This window comes from Sebastes fasciatus, chromosome 4, assembly GCF_043250625.1.
Source record: "Sebastes fasciatus isolate fSebFas1 chromosome 4, fSebFas1.pri, whole genome shotgun sequence".
NCBI lineage: Eukaryota > Metazoa > Chordata > Actinopteri > Perciformes > Sebastidae > Sebastes > Sebastes fasciatus.
Window position 1 is genome coordinate 34,038,432 of NC_133798.1, and position 15,476 is coordinate 34,053,907.

Below are 15,476 nucleotides of genomic sequence, written 5' to 3' on the forward strand. Positions count from 1 at the left end.
TGAAGTTGTGCCGGAAATCCCTAACCTGCTTCCCTCATCATGCAGCTACAGCCAGCAGCCAATGAGCTTAGCTTAGTTAGCCTGAAGACTGGAAACAGCCAGCCTGGCTCTGTCTAAAAGGTAAAGAAATCTGACTACCAGCACCTCTGAAGCTCAGTTTTCTCCTTTCACTTCTCTATTTAAAAAGCAGTGAAATGAAAAGGCCCACATCTTCACTTAAAACAACCCTGAACTTTTCTTGAAAGCTGCCACTCAATAAAGAAGTAAACTTAAAGGGAAAAAAATATGTAAATGATATCTTTAAGGCATGGGTAAGATGTTTTCAAAGTCACAGTCAAATAGAAGGTCAGGCAACTACAAACAACTCTATAACAAACCATCAAACAGTCAGAACTACAAGAGCAGGAAAGAGTTTTCTTTAAATCCTTTCAGATTTGCTTCATTTTCAGCATCATTTCATCACTATAAAATAACTCACAGATGAAAATACCAACAGCTGGAGAAAGTCAATGTATCACAAAGCATCTGACATCAAATCATTATTTCTATTTCAACAGTATATTTACTGTTTGTGTTTGTGGGGCTGCAGAGAAGTAACAAACTCAATCACTCACTGTTCTTGCAGGATAAAATCCATGTTCTCCGGAGAGATCTGTCCGCTCACAGGATGGCGAAACGCCGTGGTCCTCTGGTTATGACTGAAGTGACAGAAGGAGGAGAGAGAGAGAGACAGGAGACAAAATTAGAAACCTGGGCTGCACTGCAAACAGCGTGTGAGGGTATCACCCTGGATTTTCACCCCCGCTGTGTTCACAAGTACAGCGGACACACAAGCCGATCATTCCCCGGAGGAGTAGCGGGCTTGGAAGCTCTGTTCAGCCTCTCCACGCTGATGGGCCCTTCGTCCCTGACTTTCCCAGCCCAGTGTAGAATGTGACCCCACCCCACTAACCCCACCCAAACCGTCCTGTACAGCCAAAGCGTTGGGCTCAGCACAAAATGCTGGACAGTGTGCCGGCCGGGGGCCTCCATCAGTTACAGACTCAGTCAGTCACTCTAAGCCTCAACCGGAGTGTAAAAGCTTTTGACAGGGTAAACAACACGGGGTCGCAGCGTGTGTGTGTGTGTGTGTGTGTGTGTGTGTGTGTGTGTGTGTGTGTGTGTGTGTGTGTGTGTGTGTGTGTGCATGTGGAGCTTGAATGCTTCACAGCAGACAGTTGACAATGACTGCAGTGGTATATTGACTGAAGTTTCAACAGCTTTGAAGTCAATGAACAAAGAGGTTACTGGACTAACTTCAGTGTTCATCTCTAATAAAATGTGACAGCACAGAATTAAAACAAAAAAATACAATGTTTTAAAGGATAATAGGTACAGTATGCTTCCTTGTTCTTGTCTGACAACATGAATTTTGGAAACCTTAATCCTAGCTAGTTTTTGAATATAATAGTGCTGAATATCAATCCTTTAATACGTTTCTTTATTTCACATCATTGTAAATTGCATATCTTTGGATTTTGGACTGTTTGTTTGATGGCTGGTTCAAGCTAAACAATATCAGCCCGGTTATAGCCCGACACGGCCGTTGTAGGGTGTCGGTTCAGATCGGGAACGATAATGATTATTATAATAATTTGTGGGCGGCAATCGATCAATTTATCTTGTCTAATGTGTCATAGTAGACGAGAACTGACGCCGCGTCTGGGACGCCTCATGACAGAAAGTCTAGCATGTTTGATATTTGTTTTTTGCCTTTCACGACATGGTAACAGCCATGAATTTGACCGGCCGAGCACAGGGCTATCTGCAATCCGCAGGCAAGAACAAATCGAAATAGCGGCGAAGCGAAAAAAGGAACAATGTTGGTGCTGTGAGGTTGAATTGTGAAATGGAGGAAAACATTTAAGGAGCTATGGCAACAACACCCCAGCCTTTTAGATGTTCTCTGAGGGACTGCCACAACAGAGGGAAAAAAGCAAAAAAGCTGACATAAAACCGCAGAGGCACTTCAGCCCCCCCGGTGAGTAGGCTACCGCCATAAGCATCAAGCTTCCTTCCTGACGACATCACGCATGTCGTGAAAGACAACTGGCGATGATTGGTGTGGGACCAACGTCTAGTCGGTCATGTTGAGCGGGCAAGTCAAGACAAGAATTGATGACTCTCAATCGCCTAATATGACATAGATAAATATTGTGTAGTCTGAACCAGGCATGAAGAAAACAAGCAATCTGAAGACATCATGTCTTAGAAACTGTGATGCACATTTTTCACTATTTTCTGACATTCTACAGATGAACAGACAAACAAGCAAGCGATTCATCAGAAAAATAAATAGTATTGAAAATAACCCATAGTTTGTTGCTAAATTATAAGGTTATATAAATATGTTTGGGTGAAAAAATATGCCACGTAAACTAATAGCACTTCTCCTGCCAGTTCAATAAATATAAACCCTTTAGATATTAGTATACAGAATAATTCATTCACACCATCGAAAATGTTATATGCAGGGACAACGGGGTGTCGACAACATACAGTATAAGAATAGCGTCAGTGCTGCATGCTGTTTTCCACAGAACTCTGACAGAAACTTCTCGCCCCCGAAGTGCTCCAGCAGAGCTGCTTAGCAGTCTCCTACAGACGCACAGCATTGATGAGAAACACCGTGCACACTCAGCAAACACACCCCGTGTGTGTGTGTGTGTGTGTGTGTGTAAAGGTTCAGAAACCTTTCCCCGTCTCTAACAACAATCAATGCGTAGTAACGCTGCTTTCCATTCTGCAGCGGCTCACATTACTCACGCTGTACAGATTCCTGCTTGATGTAGCAGAAGATCAAACCCTGCAGGACTACAAGGTTTCCCAGAAGACCCGGTGACATGACAGCAGCGGCCCTCCATAACAGTGACTTACAAAGCCAATATTAGCTCTCACAGCAGGAGACCTGGACGCAGGTTGTCACATGGATCTGGTCACATCTAAGTGCACTACCACCTTCTTTTCAGCTCATACTGATGTGTGTTCCCTGCTTTCAGCTTAGCCACCTCTACCACTATTATTACTAGTACTAATAACAGTAATCTTTGTCATTTACTAAAAGGATATATTGCCTTGCAGTTCACGTGTTCATGAATTCACTGCTTGCGACTACCTTATTGTTTTTCCCCAAATTTAGATTTTGGGTTTCATTAAGCGACAGTGAGGCCCAGGAGGAGCTGATGTGGGTGTAATCGACTGACATACTACTCAATCAAATACCCAAGCGTACCACCCGTTGGGCACCGTTAACTTTAAACAGTCTTTAACCAATATGCATTAAAAAACAAGACAAATCTGAAAATTAAAAGCTGAGACCATCATGTGCAATGACTTGTGGTTTCATCAAGTTTTCTTGCAGTCAGAGGCCAAAAGAGGACCTGCAGCTCAACACTTGTGCACTGGATTTTAAATCCAGTCATGCTGGTTTCCTGCATGGATATCATTGAAAAGACATACGGAGCACCAACCAGAAACACAAAATACAAGGTTTAAACCACAGATTGTATATAAGAAGTGGACGTAGTCACCGTGACATCACCCATTGGTTTGTGGACTGCCATTTTGAAGCCTTGAGTTCGGCATTTTGTCCGAAGGTTGACAGGGTTGAAGGGTTGTGTCTAGAAGGTAACCCGCAAATTGCGAAATTTGCAAAAACTTGCAAAACTCTCGCGAGACTCTCTGCCCGACAACCTATCCTAACCTTAACTATTCGAGATCAATGCCTAACCTTAACCATCTCGCGAGAGTTTCCACAACTCGTGGGTTACCTTCTAGACACGACCGTTTTGAAGCTTTAAGTTCAGCATTTTGGCCGTCACCATCTTGGTTTTGTGAAACCAAGAGCGACTTGAGAGGGTGGAGCTAAGTACAATCTAACGCTGAATAAGACATTTTTAGGAGACCAAAATATTAACAACTATAACTTTCATGAACTGAAAACACACTGTGAAAGGGTTAAAGTTGTAAGACGAAAACACAGACAAACTCCCAGACAGGACAACGCCGTCAATAGCGACCTGTCAATCACAAGGTAGCCCCGCCCTAAAGCATCCGCCTGCTTTATGGTCTATTTGACTCTAAATGGGACCATAATTTACTAAATGAACATCATGCTGTATTGAAGAAGACTTGAAACTAGCGATTGAGACCATAAACTGATGTTTACAATGTTTACTGAGGGAATAAATCAAGTGAGAAGTAGGCTCATTTTCTCATAGACTTCTATACAATCAGCCTTGGAGTCGCCCCCTGCTGGCTATTAGAAAGAATGCAAGTTTAAGGCACCTCAGCATTGGCTTCACTTCTCAGACCCAGAGTAGTCCACTGATTTAAACTAAAAAAACATGAAAAATCCCTCTTCATTTTAGTTTCTCCTGTGGTTTGGAGGAGTTTGGCTTTTTCTCTTCCTGCTGTCTGCATAATGTCATTCTCAACTGGTGCCGGCCGTGTGTTCGACTGTCAGGTACCGAGCAAAAAAAGAACATCCGGAACATAATGTAAAGAATTTATAGTTTTCATAAGCCCTGACGAATCACCTGCAGTGGTCCACTGGGGACTGTACTCACATTTACACATGAATGTTTGACAGCTGGCCATAAAACATCGCTACAGAGTGAAACGCATAAAAAAAAGGGTGCTCAGGAGCATGGAGAACCTTTGCACAAGAGAAGAGAGCAGCTCAGTATACTGGAGATAGTGTTAGTCATGCCGTCAGAGTGTGTGTGTTTTACGGGACAAAAAACACCCAGCGCTCCAGATACTAGCTTCGCCTCAGGGGGATACGCTTTCTGTTTCAACATAACAAGGAGCCCTGCAGCCCCGTCTGAGGCGCTTCAAGAATTAATAACTGTCTGAATAGGATGGGATTATAATCGATCAGTTGTAGCACGGAAAGGAAAACAGATCGTCCTGAGAGGCCTACGAGCCGTGACTTATGACTCAGACACAAATTCAACAGCCGATGCTAAACGGCAGCTGCAGTTCGTAAGCGCTGGTTTACCGATACACGACTTCCTGGGTCGATGCAGGTGAAGTCATGTGTGTTACAGATCTGGAGGAAGTCGTTACAACCTGTTGGAGGTAAACCACTGAAGCAAAAACACAGAGTTCATATATTACCATTTTTTGTACCATTGTTAAAACTTTTTCCTTCTTTCTGGCAGAATGTTTGGTGATAACAAACACAAAAAATTAAATACAAATCTATCTATCTATCTATCTATCTATAGTATTTGGCTATGGTGACACTTTTTTAAGATTATTATTTTTGCCTTTATAACATATACAGGATAAATGACAGGGAAAAAAACAGGAAATGAAAGAGAAAGAGGGGACGACATGCAGCCAAGGGCCACGGGTCAGATTGGAACCCCGGGCCGCTGCGGTAAGGACTCAGCCTTGGTACATGAGGTGCCTATTCTAACAGGTGAGCTACCTGGAGCACCCCTGGTGACACACATTTTTAAAAGTTATGAATATGTATGTAAGAGGTCTTTGGTGGATTGTGTAAATGGATTATATTTAAAAAAAAAAAAAAAAAAAACTCAGCTATATGGTCATGAGCTTTGGGTAGTGACCGAAAGAATGGGAACGCTGACAGCCCGTCCCTTTAGGTATCTAAACCCGATTGGACGAGCTTATTGCAGTCCTGCGACAGCCACAAATACCAGATTTTTTTCTTCTTTTTTTTGTCAGAGCATTTGATGTATTGATTGCTGTCGAGACGTAAAGAGAATTTCAACAAATATAACACATTTTTTTTCTAAAAATACATTCACCGTAGCTTTAAATTACATTAATGATACTAACAGGATTAAGACACCATTAACATCATTATTAGTTTAATGGTTTATTATCTTAATGTGAATCAATTCCACTAAAAACAGTGTCATTCAGCGAGGCACTTGTTTTACACTGCTCCGCAGGACAGCGATTATCTACAACTTCAAAGTGTGAATGTGTGAAGCAAAGCATGCTCAAACACCTCTGTTTTAATTAATATCACGCAAAACACCGCGACGTAAATACAATAAATCAAACACGATAAACGTGTTAAGAAATAATGTGAATTACGCCACGATGACAGCCGTAAGACTTCTCTCATTCACACAAATGTGTGAGAACTAATAGATGCATGCAGTATTCATCGAGCGCTTATGAAATTAAATGCAATACGTTAAACCTATTAACTCTGATCTCCTTGCCAGACTATTAAAATGGTATTTATGAGGTATTCATGACCGCTGAGGACACCTCAAATCCTCTCAGTGAGCCAAGCAGTAAATCTCAAGATATTGATCGCAGCAAATTCACACAAAAGGCTTGTTTATGTCTCAGCTGATATGTGAAGCACTCCTCCTGGGAAACTGATAAATCCATGTCTGATTGCTCACACAATATGAATGAGAATAGCATGTCGGTGTCCTGGGAGGTTGTTTATCAGCGGCTGTGATCCCACCTCTGCAGCGAGGTTCAAAAATAGTACGAGATATAATAGACGTGATGGTGTCATTTCAGCGGAGATGAGGCAACGATGACCTGAACTGTGAAGGAAAAACGGATTGAAAGTGGCTCTAAAAGCTTTTTATAAAGCGCCGTTTTAACAATGCCCTTTAATACAGGTAATAAGAGACGTGTTCAGAATGTACCTTACATCTCTGAGTCCATTGTGTCTCATTCTCACAGCGAGAATAGTGCAGCTTCAGTAGCGTTGGATGACACAAAAGTATAAGTGTCTAATACATGAATGGAAACGTCACTTTTTGTGTCAGTTTGCTGCAGATTGAAAGAGCAGAGGGCTTCTACCTGGAGTGACCATTTTTAAACAGTTACTCACGAATAAACGCTGCTAGCACATTGATTGATTTACCCTTTATATATATCTATATATAATTGCTGACTCATAAATTTATCAGAAAAGTTCTGTTTGGTTTTATAACAAGAGTTTCTGTTTGTTCTGACGTGTCCTCTTATGTGGCGTTGTGGGCTGGAGTACCCGGAAAGCTAATACGGTACATTTAACAAGGTGAGAGCTGTGATGAAGTTTGTATAACTCACTGTACACAATCAAAAACTTACAAAAGGCATTCAAAATGTAGCCCATGAAGGTCAGATGAGAATATAAGTGCTCGAAGGCTTTGAATCCAAAAGCTTTCATCGTGTTCATCATGTATTATATCTCACATTATTGTACTATAGCTGACTGAGGCTAAGAGGTCAGTGCACCTGAAACACAGCATCAGCTAAAAGCACACAGTGCAGCTTCCACTCATCCATTCTGTTGTCCCATAAACTTTAATCTGCAAGGACAACTGAGGCACTACTCTACCTTTCCCTGTTAGCTCTCCAGCCATGAGAGACTTACATAACAACCATATATTTATAAAAAAAAAAAAAGCCAAACTCCCACTGATTAGAAAAGAGTTTTGTGCCAATATGAAAATGATACTTTATTCTAAAAACCTTTAATTTTCATTTAACAAAGTAAGACAATGTTCTCAAATGTTAAAGTTAAAGCTGAAGTAGGTGAGATTGGAGAAAAAATATGATTAAAAAAACGTATTTTTATAAAACAATCGCTATATCCTGACAGTAGTACGTGAAACAGGTAACCTGAAAAAAATCATGTGCCTCTGTGTCCTCCGGTGCTCCTAACGGCATCAGCAAGATTTCACAGACCGGAGGAAAACACCCAGTCAGAGCTGATCTGAGGTCTGCTGTCCAGCTGCCGTCTATGAGAGCTGGCTGTCAATCACTCACCAGCTCTGACCAAACGGTCAAACTAGGCAGCGCCGATCAAATATGAATCAATATTATGTTACGTTAATGCCTATTTCTCTCCTCAAGAGTTTTCAGAATCATCTTGTAGTGCACGGTTTAGCTGTAAAATGAGAAAGTTTGTGACGCCGCCGCCATTGTGAAATCTGGTGAAGGAACGCCAAGTACTGGTCACATGACCGGAGCACAGCCAATAGGAACGCTCTCTCAATGAAATAACTGTGATTGGCCAAAGTCTCCCGTCACGGACTAGCTTTTCTAAAGCCTGAAAACAGAGCCATGAGGAGGTGCAGAAGTCTAGTTTTCTCTCAGAACACTTGAATTACAATATGCTGAAAGGTTATTGTGAATTGTTTTGCCCAATGATGCCAAAAATATACTGACTACTGCCACATTAATCCTTAAGATTTTCATGAAATCAAACCTTGTTTTTGAGATGGTTTATGTGTACCTGTCTCTATAGTGGTTTAGTTTTTCTTCTTAGTGGCGGAGTCCGATGTGTTTGACACTGCGATTAGCTCTGCGCTGACAACAATCTTTCATCGAAAATGTGTCTACAAGACAGTACAACTGATTCTACTACAGGGATTCTGATACAGTCCATTATAGGGAAACAGCGGATCAATCAGCTCGTCATTAATAAAAAGATGTCAAGCTTGATGCACTGAAACGTGTTGGCATTAATTATTTGTCTGCAACACATCAATCCAACGAATTAATCAAACTCGCAGAGTCGTTCCTGTCACCATTTAGTGTCAGTTTGAATCCACAAATCTGAAGCCAAACATGTCGGGACAAACTCAGCTCCATCTGCTCCAGCAGGGTTTCTCAGATTCAACTTTCAACCAACACTAGACTGATTGCACCAATCAGCTGAGCTCAGACACGCTGTATACAGGAGCATCGATTTCTTTCTGGGATTCTGGCACCTGTTTCAGCACTGATCCCAGCAGGGAACATATGCCTCCATCAAAACCATCAAAACCATCAAATCCATCGCAGCTTCTCGTCTTGTGTAACTTCTGAGATGTCGACTGAAAAGTCAAAAAATAACTTTTGTTATTGATACAACAGCCTGTGTTATACAAAAGAATCCAGACAAACAGTTCAGATAAAGAGGCTCATCACGTTGACATCTCTCCCTTTCACAGCAGCATCCAGTCTCAGACATTAATTTGGGGTTTTGTGACAATGTAACTGGAAGATCTAAAAGAAGATACGCAACTAGTGATTTCATGCCATGTTATTCTTAACCAAACACAGAAACTCTAACAAGCTGTTCAGACAAAACGGCTAATTTCTTTGTCATCTGAGGAAAAAAGCAGACCACTCTGCCTTTCAAGCCGGTTTAGTCATTTTGTGATTTGTTGGTCTTCTATTGATCACCATTTATCAGTCTAGCTCCCCTGCAGCTCAAGTGGACTTTGTTTCTTCCTCAAAAGGCACGCGTGACATTAGGGAATTAAAACCGAACCTTCCTCTTACAAGACAATATTGACCGTTGACCTGCTGTCAGCTGCTAAGCTCTGGGCCTCTGCGTTTGACTTTTTTGCCCCCGTCGATGTCCGCATGACATTTATGAAGGACGGGGCGGTAAAACCTCCGGGGTTACGTAAACACGCCGCTGTCCATGACAGCCCTCGCACAACACGTCCAACCTCTCATGCAAACACACATGATCACGCATGCACACACATACCACACATGATCTCTCTCATTGGCGTATAGCGCACACACACTGCACCTGCTGTGTCATATGACTTGGGTGCCAGCGTGTCTCTCCAGGAACTCCAGTTGTTTTGCTCCTGTTTGTCCTTGTAGCCAAGTTACAGAAAAAAACTGCTGAAATGATTGATCGACGGACTGAAAAGTCATTTTATTAGAGTATTTATATCACAATAAATTGAATATCTTCACAACACCACCTTGGTTTGATGGACTTGCTCACTATTTTCTGATATTTTATAGACTAAAATCAATGTCAGCTGCTCAGAAAAATAATCAATGGATTAATCAATAATAAAACTAATCATTACTCGCAACTCTAAAACCAAAAAGGCAAAAGTGAACATGGCTCACATACAGTAACCCCGCTCACTGCTTGACCCCTACGAAAGTAGCGCCAAAGGTTTTGCCCTTTTGGAACTAATGGAACTAGACCACACTGTCAACCACCATACCAAATGTGTAGTTCCTCAAGGAAGGACGGACGGAGGGACGGACGGAGGGACGCACGGAGCGTTATGTACCCCCGACTACGTTGTCGCGGGGGTTTAATTGAAAGTCTAATTTGGGTCCATCTTCCTTTTTGTCCTCTTGCCAAAAAGAGTTTCAGAGCCGGAGTGAAACTGTGCCAATAACTTTATAGTCAGACATCAAACTGCCACTGGAGGATTTTCAGACATTTGCTCTGCTGCTAGAGTTCACGCTGAGTCATGATTGGCTGTCAGTGATCTTTGTAATTGCCTATTGATGACCTGATTACCTACAAATTCACTGTTTGATAATGGCTTCCAGCAAAAACCTCAAAGGCCAACGTCTGTTTTCAGCCTTTATTGGTGTGTTGGAAGTAGGGTTGGACGAATATATCAGCTATCGGCTGAGTACATCGCCGGTTGTTCTTTTGTGGGTGATTTTATTTTGCTAATTTAATGGTCTGCCTCCGAAGAACGAGAGAGACGTTACTCAGCAGGCAGAGAGAGAGACAGCAGGGAAGTGTATAGCTGTCACATTTTCACATCTAACTTGATGAATTAAGGGTTTATTTAGACCAAACCAGAGTTGGTGATGGTTGTAACAGTAGAGAGAGTGGTTGTAACAGTGGAGAGAGCCTAACCAGGACGGTTTTGGCAAGTTTTATTTTGTTTCTGTCGAGTTTTAATGGAGTGTGTTTTTTTACGATGCATCTCCTAGCTGAAACTTGGGGGGACGGTTGGTTGATTGTTGAGCTGACGGTGGCCAGTTTTATATTGCCAACCTTAGCTGGCCGATATATTAATAATAAGCGTAAATATAACAAATTTAGAGTTCAAATGGATCTCCAAAATCAGTCACAGTTGCATGAAAGAAACCCTGTTGTTTTTTGACACAATCAGGTTGCTGCTACCTGCTGATGTGTACTTGGATTTATTCTGAAGAGCCTGTGAGATGAAAGGCAGGGAAAGCTCTTGATAGAAGTGTCATCACAGCAAGGTAAACTAACTCAAGGTACAAAAGAAGTCAATAGCGTGTTTTTGGGTCAGCTGCATAAAAGAGGCTCTGACATTTCTCTATATTGATGCTGGACCGATCAATGTGTCACCATCGCCGATAAGCCACACCGCTTCCTGATGGTTTTGCCCACAACTCATATCTCCGATAAAAAAATAGCAGGTATTTGTCTTCGTATCGTTTGCCACCTTGCCCGTGCTTTAACAGATGTGTAGCCGACAGTGTGTTTCTGAATGATTTGGCGAGTGGGTGTTCTCACAGTCAAAGGTCACGTCTATTTAAAGGGTTTTTTCCAGATGAAATGTGTTTGAAGTGCAGCGAGGGAGGGAGAGCGGGCGGGGAGCGGTGCTGCCGGTGCAGTATGGGGAAACACGGCAAGGTCATTGCCATTCAGAGCTCACCGTACATGTTTAACAAAGTATGTGAGTGTGCATATTATGTGTGTGTGTGTACAGTATTACTGTAGGCACGAAGAGAGAGATGCTCGCATTTACAGTATGTGTGGGTGAGGGTGCAAGAGAGCGTAAACTATTAATACTATATTAAAATGTCACAGCACTCTAGGTGAGCAAACATCACCAGTGTTGAAAATCTTTTGTAAAAAAAAAATATTGCTCATAAAAACGTTATTAGAAGTAGAAGTTATTTTGAACACTGTGACCTTTCCAAGTCTGAAAAGCAGAACACCAAGTGCAAACCTTACCTTAATTGGAAAGAAATTACAATAAAAAAGCCAAATGACTCTTCCCTTCTTGGCAAAATGACCCAACACTTCAAAACTCCACATTTGTCCAGTTTAACACGGGCTGGTCTCTAATACAATTCAACTAGAGAGCCAACAAAATGTGCTCTTTGTAAAAAAAATTTAATTTAAAATCCATTGGGGAGCGAGCGCAGACCAGCACCAGTCATTTCCTTTCACTAATCTGATAACAGACTCACATAAACACACACATGAACACACACACACACACACACACGCACACACGCACACACACACACACACACACACACACACACACCTCTGCCAAGAACTAAATGGCACATTGGTGCACGGCCTAATGTTTAAATAAAAACCAGCTAATTGAGTTGCACAATGCCACAGCTGTAAAAAGGGTCCTGATTTGGCCGCAGGACAAAAGGAGGTTAAAACATCATCACGGTTGATTTTTGGCAGCCTGCAGAGCGGCACCGCTGGCACCGCCGCTCTGATTATTTAACAGCCACTGACGGGAAGAAGAGCTCCCTGATGATGCTCTCAGCCTCCAGCTCTCACCGGCAGCATCAACTTTGAGATGGAAATAGTTTTGCAAAGATTCTCAAAGCACAATCTGAATGTATTAGTGCCAATGAGTCGATGCATACTGTAGTTATTTAACAAAACGTAAATGAAAGCCAAACACTGAATGGGACAAACTGCTTGATATTCTCACATTGTAAATTGAATACATACAACTGAGCTCTGGAATCTTTCATTATATTGAATGAAATAGTAGTTTGATTACTGATTATACTACAAGACCAGACATTTTTCAGCTGATCTGTTCCCACAATATAAAATACGACTCAGAGAGGGAATTATGACCTGATGAACTTACTAACACTACCTCTAAGCAGCTTATAATACATATATAAAACAACTAATGCCAAGTTTTTTTTAATCAAAGTAAAGTAAACAAAATAGATGACAAAGTTTCGGGACGGTTGAAATAATTTTTCGGGAGGTGGTGAAAAAAAGTTTGTCTGATGCTTTGCTGTCTATTATAGTTCTTAGAAAGAAAATCAGAATCGGCAGATCAGACTTTTTTAGAAGATCGGAAATCGGAATAGGCCAAGAGAATTGCAATCATGTCTTTACAATATATTTCACTATAAAAAGTAATGAATGTATCTTCTAAAAATGACAGACATTTACAAGACAAATGTGAACAATACTTCATACTGCATTATATGAATTATTAGTCATCCAAACATGCAAACTTTTTATACAAAAAGGGTTATGGTAGATTAAACCCACAAATCACAGCTCAATAGTTTCACAATAGATCAGGCATACTGCCCAAAATTTGCAAAAACAAAAAGAAACTAAAGACCATCTTGCGATGGGATTACACCAGCCGCGACGGCAAATCAGACCAGGGGCGTAAAGAGGAGCCAACGGCCCCTTCGCCACTTCTACTCTCCTACTCACGGTGCCCTCGCTCGGACCACGCCCATCTTCAAACTCTACCTTTATCTTGATCTAAACTTCACACTTGTAAAGTTTCGTGATTGCATCTTGCACAGCTGCGACGCAAATCTGTCAGACAGACATATAAACACCTGACTCAAAACCGCCTCTGTGGTAGTTCCCCCACTACAGCAGGTGTCTCCAGGACCACATTTAGCCATGATGACACACACACAGACTCACAAGGTGAAAACAATACCAGCCACTTTTAATTTAGTCATTTTAGATAGCCAGTGTTTGGTCAGAGCAGGAAAACAAAAAAACTAATGACTTGCCAAAAGAATCATTTGTTCCCTGTTGTAACTAACAGCAAGAAGTACGTGATTTTATGAGAAGCTCATCATTTAGTTGCTGCAGTGCCGGTTGTTTCCCATTTAGTCATTAACAAATCTAGAAATCACAATGTTTTAAAGGTTATTTGACAGAGCAACAAATCAAATCCACTTATCCTCCCACTGACCAGTTGGCGCATTCTGCTGAATTTAAAATAGCACATTAGAGAAGTGGATCATCGGCTCTGGAGGACCACAGTGCTATGTCAAGCTGAAAAGCCCACTATCCTGGACTAGCTGGGCTGCAGAGATACAAAATAAACTTATATTTGCAGAGCTATCAAGCATGCAAGACACTATGTGTTGCACAGCTGGTGGCTGGCAGCAGAGACAGAGCAGCTCAGTAACAGTAGAGCCCACTTCCACCTTGTTCTGCCACTGCAAAAGTAGAACTAGGAAAAGATGCATGAAGTTTCCTCAGCATAACGAAAAGCAGAGAACAGAAAAGCCCCGACTGATTTCTCTATTTATTTTTGTTTACCTGTGTCCACACGGTCACTGCTGCGCCTTCATTACTTTAGCTCCCCTCCGAGCATGTGAATGTGGGCGAACGCTGCAAGAACTCTTCCTGTCTGTAGGAGGAGGGAGCGCCAGCATGCTACTGTAGCTCAGTCCTATAACTGGCCAGGGGGGGTGAAGAGATGGAATACAATCTGACCACTACAAACACACACACATAGACATGCACACACATGCACTCTAGTCGCCCTGCTGAATTCCTCGCAGGCCGCCGCTGCCAATACATTCCTTCCTTGGCCCAGTGAGCATGAGACGGTGACACATTTGGTTCAGCTCCATGCTGCTGCTGCTGCTGCTGCTGCTGCTGCTGCTGCTGCTGCCATCTCTTGTTCAGGTTTCACAGCCATCCGCTACCACCTACCCACCCACACACCCGGCAAACATCACAAACACAAACAGCCTCTTTCATTTGAGTTTCTCACCGTCCATCTCTTTCTCACACTCTCTCGGTCCTCACTCCCACTCAGGCTGGGAAGCATTCAGGATTTGCCCCCCCTTGTTTGATTAAATAAAAGGTGTATAAAAGTCTGCAGAGGTTTTGTCAGGCTAAGTGGTAAAAGACATATCTGCCGCTGTGGCAGAGTGTGAGCTGAATGCTACCTGTGTGACCAAAATCATTGTAATGAGGGTTATTACAAATCTCTTGTGTCCCACCTCAGCCCATCATGCTGACCCATAATGTTTGTCTTTTGTGCCACATTTCCTTTTCAGCGCATGGGGACTGTTGAGCTTTTTTTTATCACAAATCTTAACAGATGTTGAAAATGTGAGAGACCCCACACATAACGACATGTTATGTTAAATTTAACAGTTTTGTTTCTATGCATGGTGAACGATTTAGGGATGCACGATCGTAATTTTTCAGTCCCGATAGCGATACCTGGACATTGGGTATCGGCCGATACCGAGTACTGATTCGATACCGGTGTTGAATTAATAAACTGTATGCCACACTGTGTGAAAGTGACTAGGATCATTTTGTCATGTGTCAGGCTTTACTTATACATCGCTTTCCTAACTTAAAACAAAATGTAACCAATAATTACATAAATATAAATTGACTGAATTGTTATTTAATATTAAAATAATAAATCGTACACCAGGAACATGGCAAAAAAATCTTCAAAATTAACAGGAATTACAATTCAGGTGTAAACCTTTTTAACGCAGCAACAAATTGGTCAAAAGTTAAACAGGAATTACAATTCCAGTATATAATGTTTATGCCTGAGTTGAATAGATCAGCCCAATTGTCACTGATACTCGATCCAGCTTTTTGAGTCAGTATCGGCCCGATATCCGGTCCGGTATCTCATTAACAACAAGAGTCCTGACTCTCCGAAAAAAAAAAAAAATCTCGCAAAGTC

At 41.8% G+C, this 15,476-nt stretch overlaps 1 protein-coding gene across 20 annotated transcripts in view; it reads right to left on the reverse strand.

Moving 5' to 3' along the window:
• The window catches only part of LOC141766710 (pleckstrin homology domain-containing family A member 7-like), a 187,322-nt gene that overhangs the window by 87,403 nt on the left and 84,443 nt on the right, over positions 1-15,476 (reverse strand). For 19 of the 20 annotated variants that reach the window (XM_074633786.1, XM_074633785.1, XM_074633788.1 and 16 more), the window contains one exon: positions 615-698. In XM_074633786.1, the coding sequence (XP_074489887.1) occupies positions 615-698 (84 nt within the window). Of the gene's footprint in view, positions 1-614; positions 699-14,071; positions 14,219-15,476 lie in introns of those variants that run through there. The other variant, XM_074633793.1, reaches the window with a different exon arrangement.